We start from the raw sequence: 16,029 nt of genomic DNA on the forward strand, positions 1-16,029 counted from the left end.
CACCAGGAGTTCTGATGGACTGGTAGATATTTGCTGTTGCTGTGTTTTCGTCATTGCTATTGGAACCACCAAGCTGCAAAGCAAAAAGGCATGTTCTTAGCTGATAGATATTGATTTTATTAAAGCAAAGGATTAAGTTCATTAAAGCTCTGCCAGTTTATGCCATCTCACAATCTGGACTAATACTACAGGATTTATGTATGTAACATGAATTGTTGACACACCTTGGAAACGGTCCGTGGTAGTTAATGCAGCAGGCGCCATCGCCTGTGATGTAAAGTGCTGTGATCTGGATTAAGGTTCTGACAAACCTCTGGGGGTTGCAGTGGGATTTGCCATTTAACTTAATCCAGAGCAAACTGACCCTGGGCCTAGACAAACACAAAACCTTGCCTGCGTTAGGCCTTTATTTATAGGTTACATCCCCCCCTTTCTGTGAGCTGTGTGGGCTTGACTTGAGTCCTGATTTTCACCTTCTTTTACCCCGTTCTCTCCACTTCTTCACAGTATGCACTCACAGTCCTCAGTCTGGACTTCCCTTATTTTCTAGGCCATCTTCTCATTAATTAGTTCCAGCTCATTGCTTTCTCCTTGTTCATCCCATGACTTTTTCAACTTTTGGCTTGCTGCTTGTTCTTCCTTGTCCAATTTCCTTACTTTCCTTTGTGTTTCCATTTGTGATGCCTTCACGTATTGGGACACACAGAAATTATCCCAAAATGTGTGAATTCATCACCTGCCAGAAGAAGATTAATATGCAGTGGTGCCTAAAATAGAAATGTATTTGTTCCAGATGTTTTAAATGGTCTTGTAACACAGAAAAGAAAGAAGGTTTTGCTTTAGAAATTGCTGCATGTCATGCACACTGGCTTAATGCAAGTATTTGTCTTGGGGACAAATGGGTCATGGGAATAAAAGTGGGACACAGAGACTTCATTTCTACCAGTCCAACAGTAACATAAAAGTTGTTGCCACTTGAAGGCTGCTTGTGAAACTGTTTTTCAATGGGATGTTAATGAACAGTCATCTGTATCCCTCAAATTACTGTGGCAGAAATACTTGTCACTTTTATGCTGACAGACTTGAGTGTGGAGCTCACAGCTTAGAACTGAAATACACTGCAACGCTGATGTGGATGTTGCCTTAGTGCTGCCAGCCCAGGGGGCAGAGAGACAGATGGACAGCTATTTATCATTTATCAAATTACTTTATAATTTTAAAGTTATTAAAGTTATTGCATTGCTATATAAAAGTACATAAATTTTTACTACAGTGTTATTTTTTAAACATGGCTTTTAAATTTTTATCTATTGTTTCTATTTATTAATACCACCAGATGCTCTTACCTCTTACATGGTGAATTCTGTAGAGCCCTGGGGGCCAGCAGTTCTGGCTGCACACAGTCCCATTCCAAACACCTTGCCCTAGTGCTTGTGGTCAACAACCTGTATTCTAAAAAACAACAACAAAAAAGGGAACCAAATACAATAGAGCTCACATTTTATTTGTCATTCACTGAAAAAAACCTAAGATGATTGACCTATCTCCACCAGCACACCTGTGGGCTTCAGTGCAGTTCCTACCCTCCAGCCAAGCTCACTCTTCAAAGAGGACCCTTCCAGTACTTGTAGAATTCCTTTGTTTCTCTTACATTCATGGGGTTTTTTTTTGAGCAGTGCCACCACCAGATCAAGTGGCTCAATCCACTTTGGAGACAGCAGCTCTGTTCATTAACAGCCAACACTTACCAAATGCTGTAAGTCAAGATCTTGAACTAATTGTCTTTCTGTCCACTTGCCATACACAGAAAGACCTCTGTTTTAAGGACTTAATTACTGGTGGTACTAATAGTCTTTTTTAAAAGAAAAATTTCCAGGTGGAACATTTTAACCATGACAGTGTAATAGTTACAATTATTCCAGTCTTTTCTGTGTTAAGAGCGCAAGCTGATATAACAGTTTTGTATCCGAAAGTATCTTCACAAATGTTTCTCAGTGAGTTAGTGAAAGAAGCCATTGTGTTACAGAATCTGTAACAGGTGGGGGGAAAAAAAAAAAAAAGAGAAAAAAAAAAAAAAGATCAGGTTGAACTTTTATTAGTATCCCATACTTCGTCTTTTAACGTTCCTCTTCTCCATCTTCGTAACAGGGCAGAGTAAGCTGCACGGGCAGGCTGATGGTTCAAGCTGTAAATCAAAGAGGCCGCAGTCCTTGGTCACCTTCTGGTCAGCCTCACATAAGAAGGTAATTGATGGTGTTCTGGCTTTTTTTTGGTTAATTTTAATAATATGTGTTTTGCAAAATTATTATTGTAAGCTAAAGAATGTGAAGTAAGAAGTTAAAAGTATGGCATTCAGGAAGAAATGTGACCTCTGCTATATAAACATTTCTGCAAAGCTTGGAGACATATAAGCAACCTCTGAAAAGACATGACTTTAAGTATCTTTAATTTTTCCTGTCTCCCTCTTTCTTTGTGATGTTCACTGATTACTCCTTACCTCAAATTACACTACCAGTTGTCATGTTTATTTAAAACATTTCATCTGACTAAAATTCTACCAGGAAGCTGTTACTTTCTGCACCTTCTAATAAGTATTCATTAAAGAAACGGCAGAAATAACTGCATGCCAAAGAAGTTTATTAGATTTACTTTAGAAATAGTTTAGTATTTCAGTGATTTCAGTTCAGATTCTTTTAAGGAATTATGAGTCAGAAATAAAGCATTAAACTTATCTTTGGTGAGTTTACAGTTATTCACATACGAAGCTTTGGTTTATGTTTTTGGACCATATAAGGGAATTTTCCCTTCAAACTTGTTTTTTTTCCATTACCCAAAGCATTTCTGAGGCTGTTTAGCACAATTTAGTCAGCTTTAGACAATACTAAAAAATGCATTTTGGTTACCCAAAGAGAACTGCTTTCAAGGGCTCTGGTTCTGGATTCTGCTGTGATGGGGCACCTTTAATGGCTCCAATGGCCATAGAATCTCAATACTGTACAACTGTAAATATAGAATAGATGTAATTACATAGTTGATATGCAAATGATTCCTGTAACTATTAGTAGTGGTAGCAGTACATACTGTATAACAGCTGCATGTGAAGCAGGCTCTCTTCCTCCCATCTGGTAACTAGAAAGTATTAGGAAGTGAGGTTGTTGGTTGAAAAGAATTTAGTAGTCTTATTCCTGGATGGAACAAACTGGGCTTCCCACAGTCCTGAAAGCATTTCCCAAGGTCTCTCTCTTGCTGAGGTGTCCTACCAGCTCCGCCTCCAACACCGCACATTTAGGCCTGTTAAGCCCAAAGCTCAGGCTGCTTATGGAGCGGAATACCCTGTTATCCCTGCAGTGTGAGAACAGCCAAAAAAAAGCTGTGTCCTTTTGGCATCCAGTCAGTAAGGCACTTGAGACCTGCAAATAATGGGTAAAAATTATTATTAACCTAGTGAACTTTATGACTGGTTATACTGTTGACAAGCTTTTTCCTGAAGTATTTTTAATCTCATACAAAATGCATTCTGGCAGAACTCTGTTTTTTCTCATCTTCACTATGTCACTGACATTTTAAAACACTCTTTATAGTCATTATTTCAATGTAATGTATTTTTCTGAAATTTGCTTAGGTTGCAAATATTACCTTCTTACCATTGCTTTATGGGCAGGAGGAACTTTTGAACTGTTTGACATGTACAAAGCTTGGACTCAATCTCTCAGATGACACAGTGCTCAGTGCTGTAGCACCTAAGCCGTGCACTGCAGCCACAGCACCAAACACATCATCTTAAAATGCACGAGATCTAAGCAAGATTTAAAAAAGAAATATTCCTATTGCCTCTACTCTCAAGTAAAGAATTAATTTGAACTTAATCTCCTTTATCTCAAATTAGTGATCATTATCATATGGTCAGTCATAGTCTTTCCTAGCTTCTTGCTCACAGAAATTCCTAGTGCATTGCACCACACCAACCCATGGAGTCTCCCCTGGACGCATTTAGTACATGATGTCAGTATTGCTGAAAATAATCCTTCCAATTTAATGCCCACATCACAACTATAAAGAACCCACAACTAATCTGAGGGTATTCCAGTTTATTGCAATTTGTCATTCCTAGACATCTGAAGTTCTTGGCTCTATTAATTTCATTATTTCTTTAAAACCACAAATTGTTTTAGAATTAAAATAGCCCTAGTTTCACCTCTCAAGGTAAAGGCTTAAAAATAGTCTGCAACTTTAGAGGTAAATTCACAAAAAAGTTAAAAAAATGCATTAATTATTTCTAACTCTAGACTAAACAGCACGCTGATTTAGGTTTCTTTACAGATGTGTAATTTTTAAAACCTAGTTTTCATGATTCAAGAACATACTACCAAAACCCCCTATATTTGGCCGCAAACTCTTAACCTTTTTGTTTCCTGTTTCATTTGGTTTAATCCCCCCCACCCCGTTTTGACCAGTGCTGCCTTTTTATGCAGCTCTAGCAGTGATATGGTGGCTTTCAGGCTTTTTACACTTCTGTGGTACTAGTAACCTGTTTGGCTCAGCCTTGCAAGACATTAAGAAGCCCTAGTTATTGGGTCTTTATTGGAGTCTTATCAACAGCATCTAAACAGGATGAATGTGAATACCACAAAGGCAGATTTTACATGGGTTGCTTGCACTCTGTAGCACTCACTTGACTAGATACCATAATTTCTACTTGGTCTATCAGAACTAATTGCCTGAAGATACGAGTACAGTTTTTCTTTATTACTATCTGTCTTCCATCCCATCTACATGCACAAGGTATGTTTGTCTGGAAAAACCAGTTAGAACCTCCCCAGCTAGAGCTCAGGGCTGTCTATGAGCTGTAGTGCAGGAACTGCTGAAAGTACCTTGAGGCAGCTTGGAGGGGCAAAAAATGTTAGGTGCTTAAGACCTGGATTTAGACACCTGAATAGTTAGATCAGCTTTTAGTGTGTGCAAAGGTGCCAGTCTGCATTGCCCATTTCAGTGTCCATTCCTACATTAATCAGCAGTATGGGCTACATTGCCTCCCCCCTTTTGCCTTTAGTTATAGCTGTGGGAAGCCTGTGATGATCATTAAAAGTCAAAATTGATCTATTTATGACAGATCATACTCTAGGAAAAGTGATGACTGGTTAAAATTCAAACAGCACAGTAACAGAAGGACAAAATACACCAAATCCAAGCAACTCCAATTAAACAACCCCATGGAACAGAGTGTGCAGCTAGAGTGTTTATTTTCCATAAAGTAGTAGAGCATCCTGTTTTCCAAATATAACAGTTGGAAGGTATAAAGAAATGTCCCTGGGCAGCAGAAAACTCAGTATAGCCACATATACTGCAGATACTGGCCAAAACAGAAACACTGGCAAAAGTTACTGGAAAATGGAACTCAGAAAAGAGAGAATTTCACTGTAAAGTGTCATTGATAAAAGGTATCTTGGAGATTATTTTCATAGCTCCTCTTTGCTGAAACACAATGTTATTGTAGGCAGCAGCTGGTTCCAGAATGGAATCCCTGGGAGCTGATCAGGCAAGGATAAAAACAGATCTAAAAACAGATCTAAAATTTTGTTTCAATTACAAGTTTCTTTGATTACTAAATCGCTCAGATAGAATAATGTTAATTTCAGTTGGGAAAAAATCCAGTTAAACAAAGAACCACTTAGAAGAAGATTTGATAGATTAAATTAACAAGCAGGAATAGCCAATGTGGAAAATGGATTAAATGATATTGTGGAAGGTTAAGGTGACTGATACTGTTGCTAGGGTCAGGAGATTTTTTTGTTAATCTATTTACAGTACATTTATGAAGAACTATTTAACAACAAAATATTTTCTTCCTATTGCACACATATTAAATTCTCATTGTTTTGACACCACAATCTGGTGGCTTTGAAAATGTTTGAGAGTACCTCGAACAAAAAACCTGTTAAATAAAAAAAAATATCCACAGCACTTCAATCCACAGAATTTTCTGTATGGTCTTGAGTAGTCAAGAACAAGAGGAGATTACAAGTAAGCCTAATGTGGCAAGCCTCTTCTCAACTGAGTTGAGTTAGCTTTTAGGTCTTGTTATTTTTTGAAAGGTAAATATGATTAACTAAAATACCTGCACTTTCTGGTGTAATCAGTAACAGTGGAGGGTTTAAATACGCAGGACACTAGAAATGGGGAGCTGAAGCTACATGCTAAGGCCTACAGACTTATTTTATTTGTATTTCAGTGATTTAAAGACTCTAAACAAAAATACTATCCTGTATAAATACATTATTATTGCAAGCAATTCTGTAGCAAGATTATTTTCCAGATTATATTTTGCCACAACATATGAATTAAGTGAAAGTAATTAGTAAGTATAGTGTTATAATTATCTCAGTCTGAGCCAAAAGCTACCAGTGTATGTGTGTAAATATAGAGTGATTATGGTATATGTCAAAGAAGTGATTCAGAATTCAATGCAGTCTTACAAATTATTTTGGTTCTTCTGATTTAGCAGAGAAAAAGAAATAATTTACCTTTATTTCATGTTATTTTAAGACCACGATCTCGGTCAAGGGACAGTGGTGATGAAAATGAACCAATTCAGGAACGATTCTTCCGGCCTCATTTTCTGCAGGCTCCTGGAGACCTGACTGTTCAAGAAGGCAAACTATGCAGAATGGACTGCAAGGCAAGTATCACACTTGGGGTAGCAGCAGCTTTTCGGTAACATTAGCTGACTCAAAAAACAAGTTTGTTTCTTTTAAAAGCTATTTATTTTTCCTATTGGCACTTTCACTGACTGTCAATAGGTTGACTAATCTCCCTTTTCATGAGTAATAACAGCTTGTCCCCCTTTCCAGCGAAGGTGCTTCAGGCAAATCTTATAGCTTAGAGGAAACTGATTTTTGTTACTGTGCTATGGTGGGGTGTGGAGGGAAGCAGCATACACTGTAAGACAGTGTGCTTCTCTGTTTAAAGCCCTTTTACTACTTGAGTTTTGATCCCCCATTGAAATTTCAAACAATATAATCTTGATTTATGACTTTGCTGAACAGATTTAATTAAGGCTTAGATTACCTCTGTTTACTTTATGCTGATATATTTAGGAGATGAAGCTATTTGTTTTCAAGTAGTACCCAATGGCACAGCTTTCATAAGTACAAGACTTGTTCACACAGACCAAGCACTAACTACTGCAGGTGGAGCTGTCACTGGGTTACACCTAAGAGGAGTGGAACTTAGAGTTCAGTAATTTGTCAGCTCATACCTGTTTGTCTGCAAGTTTTCCACAATAAGTTAATCTAGAAAGGAGTATCTTCTCATTCCATGTGAAGAGCAAACAATAGAAAATAAAGACAAAAGGTGTCACTGTGCCTTTTGTTTTGCAATGTATTATTATTTAGCTTCTATCATATCAAAACACTGATCTTTTTTCAGTCACGCCCATAAGACATCATGGAATTCAGGGAGTTGGCCAGAAAGTAAGTAAATTAATACAACTGAGTCAATGTGTAATTCAGAACAGAATTACATCTTTAAATCTTGTGGTACACCTGCAGTAGCAAACAAAACTAAGCTTCTCTGAAGGAACAAGTCAGGACGCCTCTGGTGTTTTGTATGGCTAAGACCATTTCCCATTATTCTGTTTACACTTAAGGTTAGTGGATTACCAACTCCAGATTTAAGTTGGCAACTTAATGGAAGACCAATTCGGCCTGATAGTTCTCACAAAATGTTAGTGCGTGAGAACGGTGTGCACTCCTTGATCATAGAACCAGTCACAGCCAGAGATGCTGGAATCTACACGTGCATCGCCAGCAACCGAGCTGGTGAAAATACCTTCAGCCTGGAGCTCACTGTTGCAGGTAACATCTTCGTGCCGTGCTTCCACACTGAGCACTGTAGGGATAACTCCAAAAAGGAGACTCTTAAGTGGCATCAAGTGAGATGGCTGAGTGGTGGGGAGGGGGAGTAAGAAAAGGAAACCTGGCAGTAATAGAACTATAACATAGTTATAGGTGGTACATTTATGTTGTGACCTAAGTTGACTGACAGATAAGCCCTGTGCGCACACTTGAGAAGAGCAAGAGCGAAAGGGCTGTTGCCACAGTTGAGTCCACGAGCCGGACTATTTACATGAATGGGGTTTTTAACAGCAATTTCTGCAGACCTGGATCTACCAGGTAGCTGGTATGAGGTGATCTGTGTGTTTCACAGTATGTCAGACTAATGCCATTCAAGCCTTCTGGTAGAGCTGTTCCTTCAATAACTAAAAGTCCATCCTTTTATGGAATACGAAGGAGCACTGTTTAACAAGCATTGTCCAGCCAGTTTACTGAGTCTTCATGCTTTGCATTTCACTTCTTTTGGGGAAGGGAGCAAGCCACTCAGCTCTCTTAGCACTCACTTCTTCCCTATTAAATACTGATGTGACTGTCTTCTTTGGATGAACCCGGATTGGACTTAGTGATTAATGAAGGCAACACTGACGTTTCCCACGTCAATTTAGAATTTTCATTATTGTTTTTTAGCATGTTGTTGTTGCTGAAAGAAAGGCTGTGTTTTCAGATTAGTGTCCACATGACTGCAATCTTTATTTTCACAGCTAAGGAAGTACACAAAGCACCTGCGTTTATAGAGAAGCTGCAAAACACAGGTGTGACAGAGGGATTCCCAGTGCGACTGGAGTGTCGAATCTCTGGGGAACCATCTCCTCAGATATTTTGGAAGAAAGAGAATGAATCACTTACGTACAACACTGACCGAGTGAGGTTAGACTGACTTAGAATAATCTCCCCGTGTATCATGTAAAAGAACATTTGTCCTGTAACACAAATGAAAACCTTGAAGGTCTTAAGAATGCTTTGTGTGAACAGCAGCTCATAACTAGTTACTGTAACATTTTATTACATTTACTCAAACTTGCAGCCAGCCTGGTGGCTGATTTGGAATTAAAATATTAGTTCTGTTTTTCAGCCTTGGACTTAAATTAACTATCTTCAGCCTTTAAGATGTGGAGAAGTAGTTTTTCTCCTCTAGAACAAAGACTTACAGAAATTTGCTGGTGAAAACATAAAGCTATCTGCTTCTCATCAGAAACCTTGATTCTGTAACTGCTGTGAAGTGAAATAAGATTCAATTTTTTTATATTCTAAGATCTACAAACTTGTCTTCAATATTTGATAGCATTTTGTACAAATGTTTAAAAGCAAACTCCTGACACATTGCAAGAAAAGGGATTTATTACTGATATGACAGTGCAATACATTATTCTAAATAACTAAGAGCATTTTCAGTACCTTGTTCTTCCAGTTTTTTATCCATTCCCCAGAAAGTCTGGGTAAGTTCTCGCATCCTTTCTACTTAAACCAGATTTCCAGATGTCTTAATCTGTAATTGTGAAAGAGAAGTTACTTCATGCATTTTTGCTTCTTAGTTTTGAGTATAGGATCTTAAACTGCCCAAATATTCAAGCACACTCAAGGTTTTATTTTCCACTTGCGAATTTCAGAGGAAATTCCACACTAATTAAAAGTGGACTATAATTAATCTGTAACTAGGATTGTTTACACTTTAAAATAGCCTACACTGTTTTGCAATTGAAATAGTAACTTCCTACTTTTTTTTTTTTGCTTAGCATGCACCAGGATAACTACGGCTACATTTGCCTGCTTATTCAGGGAGCTACAAAGGAGGATGCTGGCTGGTACACTGTTTCAGCTAAGAATGAGGCTGGGATTGTGTCTTGCACTGCCAGGTTGGATGTTTACAGTAAGTGACTTTATCCTCATCACATTAAAACCCCTCAAAAGCAACATTCTGTAAATTTCAGTTTGTTCAGAGTGGTTTACATTGGTCTCTCTCTCTTTTGTTTATAGTTTCTCCTCAATAGTAAGATCCACATCAAGACAACAAATGCTCTGTCAAAGTACACTGCACCATCTTTCAGATACCTAAAGCAAAACAAGCATGCATGTTTTCTGTTTTGGCTTAGTATATTAAATACAGCTAATTAACAGATAATGGCATGGTTACATTATTTTTGTGGATCATTATTACTATTGCTCTGCTAGCACTTCCCTAACCTTCTGTACATTACTCTGTAATGCACTTGTGACGGCTACCAGAAGTGTAGTAGATGTTTTTATGGCCTTCTGCTTAATTATTTGGTTTGTTCCAAAGCAGTCCCTTACATAGTGAATGTTTTCTTAAACCCAAACCTCTTACCAGTTTTCTTATAACAAGAATTAAAAGGGGGTGGCAGGTGGGGAAAGGGAGAGATTGGAATGATAAAGAATGGTTTCAGGGGTGGTGGTGGTAGAGGGACTTGTGAATTAAGAGACTTGGCTCAACATTATTCAGCATACAACGGGTGGCAATGGCAATGTGATTCAGATAGAACAATTAGCCCTCCAACAGGTGTGTCACGATAATATTTACTGCACAGAAACAAACCCCTCGCTGATCCCCTCTTCTCAGTGACACAAGAATAGGCAGAAAGCAATGCCGAAAAGGCAAAGTAACACACAGAGACACTATTGTTTCACTTACCACTTTGAAGGTGAAACTAGATGCTGAGGAAAAAAAAACCCAACAAAACACACCAAGAAATGAAACAAGCTTACCTTTAATAATAGAATGGTTTCCTCTGCTCAAAAATCAGTATCTCCTTAACAAAGTGCTGACTTTGTATCTGGCACACTGTTGCACAGCTCAGGATGGCTAATGTTTTTCCTTTCCTTTTGAATCTATAGCTCAGTGGCAACAACCAACTCAGACAACCAAGCCAAAGAAGGTGCGGCCCTCAGCCAGCCGATATGCTGCACTTTGTGACCAAGGACTAGACATCAAAGCAGCTTTCCAGCCTGAAGCAAACCCAGTCCACCTGACAATGCAATCTGGCTTGGTAGAGAGTGACGATCTGTAGATCCAGCTGCCACTTCCATCATTTTCTTTCAAAGCAGAAACACTGAAAGCCATTGCCTTGACCGATGATACTCCTATGTCACTTTATGCAAAGGCAGACACCTTCAAGTACAAAAGTTAAACAACCAACACAATAACCGTATATTCCGTATTCATTATACCAAATTAGAAGAATAGATAGATTATTAATAGAAATGTACACATTGCACAACAAATCACGTTCACCAGTTCCTTATACCTAAGTTGCTTCAGCTCTTATGAATAACTTTTCATAAAAGCGAAAATACATCAGAGAGACAGATTTGTCAGAAGAAAATGCTATTTATCACTACGTGCCTTCATAAGCAGAAAGTAGATGCTACACAATCTTAATGGTGCAAGAGGTTTTATTTGAAGCCCTTAGATCACAAAGAAAATTAGACTGGCAATCTGTAGTTCTAAAATGGCAATGCATTCTGATAGCTACAGCAAACATGTGCAATATTATAAGAATAAAACAGGAAGGGAAAGAAAGAGAAACGTGAGCAAATGCTGTAGCTCTGCAAACTGCCTTCTGTTCCACAATGAAAAATATCTTGCCTTAAATGCTGTTAGTATGGACAAGTCCATAAAGCAACATCAACACCATAACTACAGTTTTTTGTTTTCATTTTTGCCATCCAGGAGGAGGGTTACTTACAAACATACAGCAAAGACAGTTTAAGCCTAACTAAATAAACCTCTTCAAGAAAATGAAGACAAAGAGTGGACATGTACTAAGTCTACTTCAGACTATAAATATTGGTAACTAGATGGGAAAAAAAATGCTGACAGTATGAACCACTGCAGTAGGTTGCTGCAAGGGGTGGGAGGAGGACAGGGCAAAATGTTGGACCTCTCTGGATTTCCTGAAGCCAGTCTGTAACCTTCTAATACTCCCATTCAAGAATCTGAAATTCTAAGGTGAGCTGAAAACCAGGGAGTGTACGTATGGTATGTTCAACCGTGTAAAGCTTGTGTAATGTGTATGAGGATTTTAGAAATGTATAGCAAGTGAAAAAATGGGTTGAGACTGCGATATGAATCTAAATTACAAATACAGACCACACCTGATAAACTTGCAGATCTGAGGAAGCAGAAAATGAAGATGGACAAAAAAAAAAATCAATTTTGTTGTTTTTTCCCTTTTTTTCTTTTTTTTTTTTTTGTCATCTTAACATAGCAGCTGTCTCTGCTATCTTTCATTTTGTTTATTCTCCAGACTGTAGGCAAATGACAGTTCTTTTTTAAAGGGTAGCATCTGTGCACCGTAGAGGAAAAGCCTGAAGGCTGCTTTCAAAATGCAAGGCAAATCCATATCAAACTGGAGCCCCACCACAGTCATACCTGACTAAGTAGTTTCATATTAGAACCAAATGAATTTCAGATGAAGGGGAGGGAGGGATGGAGGAATTTCTAGGACTGACAAGAAAAATGAGCATTTGATGGTACGAGCATACTTTGCTATGAAAGGAAAACACTGTATTCCTTATATGAAGCACATATATGGTATCTTTCATTATTTATAATAAAAGTGTTGAGATTTTTATCTCAGTTCAGTTATTCAGAAGTCCTGTACTTAGGGGTTTTTTAAATTTTGTAATTGTGTACACCATATATTGCATTACTGCTATACACGTATTGCTTTGTAAGTACACAAAGTTTGGGTTTTTTTGTTTTTTTGTTTTTAGTGACTAATAAACTTTAGCACATAAGGTAGTAGGTGCAGGATATGACCAGTTTTGGGGATCGTTAATCTAGATTAACGTCATAGTCTGTTATCTGGGAATAATCTGATTCTATTCTAGAAAAAGTATGTCATATCATTTGCCAAATTTTTCTCAACTGTGACATGCTAATACACTTTTTTGTTTAGCTTCACTAGCATTATTTTGCCACCTTTTATTTGTATTTATAAAAAAAAATGTATTATCATTACTTTGGATTGTTGTGCTGATATAATGTGGGTTTAACATCAATAAATATTACACAAATAGAAAGTTTTCCTTCTGGTAAAGACTATTAACTGTTTCAGTAGAAACATCCAAGTGTAAGACTTACAAATAATATGAATACAGATTAAATGAGGGCATCTAAAAATTATTAGAATTTATCAGAATATTCTGCTTGTAACCTAGAATCTTGTTAAAACAGAGAAATGTGACCCATGAATTCTGAGAAACATTTATGAAATTGAAGTACCTGAGGATGTTTTTTTTAATAGGTTAGAAAATAAGCAGGTACATTTTGTGTGTCTAGTAATTGCAATATGGCATCACTTACAACTGATTCTAAGTAAAGAGCATGGTCCAAGTGCTGTTAAATGGGTTTAAGAACAATCTTCTAAGGTAGCAATATCAAAATTTAAAAATTTCAATGTCAAGATTTACTTGTAAAATCCTGAATATTAACTAGCTTCTCATTCTTTCCTTTCTGTGCAAAGATACCGGGAAAGATGCAAGATAATAATTTTTTTTTTAGGTTTACATTTCAAGCATTGATCACTACAAACAGAACTTTCTCAGCAGCAATTAAGTGAGTACGGACATTCATGCTGATACGCAACAAAAAGCACTGGAGTTCTGTCTGCATACAGTAAATTTGTCTTTGGCTTAGAGACTAAAAAATTAAGACCACTTTTGTGAGCTGGTTTAAGATGAGGTCATCATCACTTTTTTCCTCCGTATATATGTAGAGACACACTTAAGTAGTAAATCATATCTCTAAGCAGCAAAGTTGTTTTTATGAAAACATTGAGCTGTGCTGTTCCTTAGTTACTGAGACTGTTTGGGTTTACAAATTCACAGATACAAGTGTGGCACATGAAAACAACACACTCTTCAAGCCAAAATTCTGGAAGTTTGGAAGCATCAAAGTAACTTTCCTAAGTTTAATCACCATTCATAGATAGTATGAACTGAAAGTGTACTTTTTTTAATGTCATTAGACTACTAAAAGAAGTCCTAATTTTTTGCAAGATTTCAGGTTTAGCTATGGGAAGACTTCAAATTATTTAGGAAGCTGCTCAATCCAAGAAGATCCAAAGCAATTGAAAATTCAATGCAACTAGATGCAGGATGATGACAAAAACCTCTGTCAAAAGCACCGAATTCCCATGCATGAAGGTTTTTTCAGCTGCCTTTACCCTGCAGCTTCATGACAACAGTAACAATCAGTTAACATACACCATTTTTTTTTGATCACAGTGAATTGGGGGTTGGGGATCAAAACCAAATTATGGTCCAATTTGAAACCCTTGATTATAAATCATAGTTTATTTCTGTATTATCACTTTCAAAAACTATTTTAATTAAATTAGGTTGTATACTAATACATGCCTTGATTCCCGACATTAGGACAACTCCATCCTTATCTCTGCAAGCAGCCCAAACATTTAATAGAGATCACATGATCCATCATGTCACAAGGCTGAGGGGTTCAGCTGCATGCTCTGGCTCCATGACCCAGCTACCAAATCCACCCTCTGTAGTATTGGTGCATTAATGCAGAGATGGGAAACACCTGCTCAGGTAATGCATGTTGACAAAAGACCTGATTCACTGCCATGCCATTGAGCCATACAATGAAGGGGCAGAATTTGCTGACATTTAGCTGGTTCTCCTGAGCTGGCTAAAAGAAAAATCCCTCTCCCTGCACAGTTTGTTTGAACAGAACCACCAACATGTAAGACACATCAGGCAGATGAAAATCCAGCTCCTGCCCCAAGAAATGTATAGTCTATTTCAGGCAGCACACAGTTTTCTTTAACATGTCTTAAAGCTGTAAATTCAAAACTAAGCCACAATTTGCATCCTTTTACAAAAGTGATTAATACATAAAATATTACACATTGCACTGAATCATCAGTAAAAATGTCAGTATTTGCAACATAATGCTCACCTCGTGCTTAGAGCAAAAAAAGTCAGACTGCAAGGAGCAGTATTTGTACAGCAATTATTTCAGCAGCTATATAGAGCAGGAAGATGAATGAACTTCAGTTCAACACCACCAGGAAGGAGAATTTTTTTGCTTTGTAGAACAACATCAGGGCAACAGGTAAACCCTGGCTAAGGGCCAAGTCTTGGAACCACTGTCACTTTCTAGTTCTGTCGTAGCATGAGTCCAGAAACAGCTGCAGAACAAAAATGAAAAAAACAGTAACAGCACATGGCCACCACTCAGAATCATCATTTACTGCAGGAGCTCTCCAAATCTCATCACACTAAATGGATTAGGGTGGTTTGTTGTTTTTTTTTTTTTGCCTGAAACTGTTCTGTTAAACACACAACGAAGTGTATTGTCAGGCTGGTTTTGGTTGACTCTTGGCCTGGACATCACAGAGAGACGTTTCTACAAAGAACTGAGGGTAAAGAAAATACACTGCCAAGGACAGGACCTTTTCAAGCTACTGCAAAAAGTTTTGACAATTCCTAGTAAGATAAGACTTCCCATACAACAGTCAACAAACCTCTACAGTATTGCAGATGAAGAACTAGTGGATTTTGGAGCTTTTACCTGCTGCATTCATCTGAGAAACTGCTAGTCATTTTGTAGGAAAGTGCCTGTCTAAAAGAAAACCTGTTTTACCACGTTATTCTATAGTATAATGCACAAGTCTGTTTCTTACTAACATATTAACTCACTTCCTCCTACACTACTTCAGAATCAGGATTCACTGAACATTTTTGTAATATACTGTTAAACTACAATAAAAGTTTTACCTTTCTTACCATTCTGTATTAATTTCAGCTGTAGTTTGTGATAATTTACTAATTCATTTTTAATAATGTATAATAAAAGCCTAAAATCAAATGTAATTCTTCTATCAGCCCAACTGTTAGTAAATCCAAAAACCTGATCTGTATGTCAATGATGTCATTTCAGGTATGGAACAGCAGCTTTCAAGAATTTCAGTTTTTCAAGCTCCAGATCCTCTTTCCACTTGGAAAACACAGATTTGAAAATTTAAAATATGCTGTTAGTTTTTCCCTCAAAATCCTATATATAAAAAGCGTAACACAGTTAAAAATCTTAATAGAAGAATTAAATATTTTTTCATTATTTTTAAGCTTTTTCTGAGCATCAAAATCCATTAAA

General features: G+C 37.4%; 1 protein-coding gene and 1 long non-coding RNA gene across 9 annotated transcripts in view; one reads left to right on the top strand and one right to left on the bottom strand.

Annotated features, from left to right (window-relative positions):
* Positions 1-12,935, top strand: part of PALLD (palladin, cytoskeletal associated protein) — a 201,728-nt gene extending 188,793 nt beyond the window's left edge. For 7 of the 8 annotated variants that reach the window (XM_051616443.1, XM_051616441.1, XM_051616446.1 and 4 more), the window contains 6 exons: positions 2,149-2,243; positions 6,544-6,676; positions 7,646-7,853; positions 8,594-8,759; positions 9,626-9,759; positions 10,743-12,935. In XM_051616443.1, coding sequence (XP_051472403.1) covers positions 2,149-2,243; positions 6,544-6,676; positions 7,646-7,853; positions 8,594-8,759; positions 9,626-9,759; positions 10,743-10,915 — 909 coding nt within the window. In that variant the 3' untranslated portion in view covers positions 10,916-12,935. Of the gene's footprint in view, positions 1-2,148; positions 2,244-6,543; positions 6,677-7,645; positions 7,854-8,593; positions 8,760-9,625; positions 9,760-9,866; positions 9,917-10,742 lie in introns of all 8 variants that reach the window. The other variant, XM_051616447.1, reaches the window with a different exon arrangement.
* Positions 102-15,693, bottom strand: LOC127383491 (uncharacterized). The gene is made up of 9 exons (XR_007889219.1): positions 14,833-15,693; positions 10,614-11,016; positions 9,288-9,378; positions 8,739-8,812; positions 7,256-7,303; positions 6,522-6,638; positions 3,082-3,410; positions 1,347-1,452; positions 102-767 (listed from the first exon to the last, which is right to left on the bottom strand). It is a non-coding gene; the product is annotated as an uncharacterized LOC127383491 (long non-coding RNA).
* Between the last annotated feature and the right edge of the window lie 336 nt (positions 15,694-16,029).

This window comes from Apus apus, chromosome 4, assembly GCF_020740795.1.
Source record: "Apus apus isolate bApuApu2 chromosome 4, bApuApu2.pri.cur, whole genome shotgun sequence".
In the NCBI taxonomy this organism is placed as follows: Eukaryota; Metazoa; Chordata; class Aves; order Apodiformes; family Apodidae; genus Apus; species Apus apus.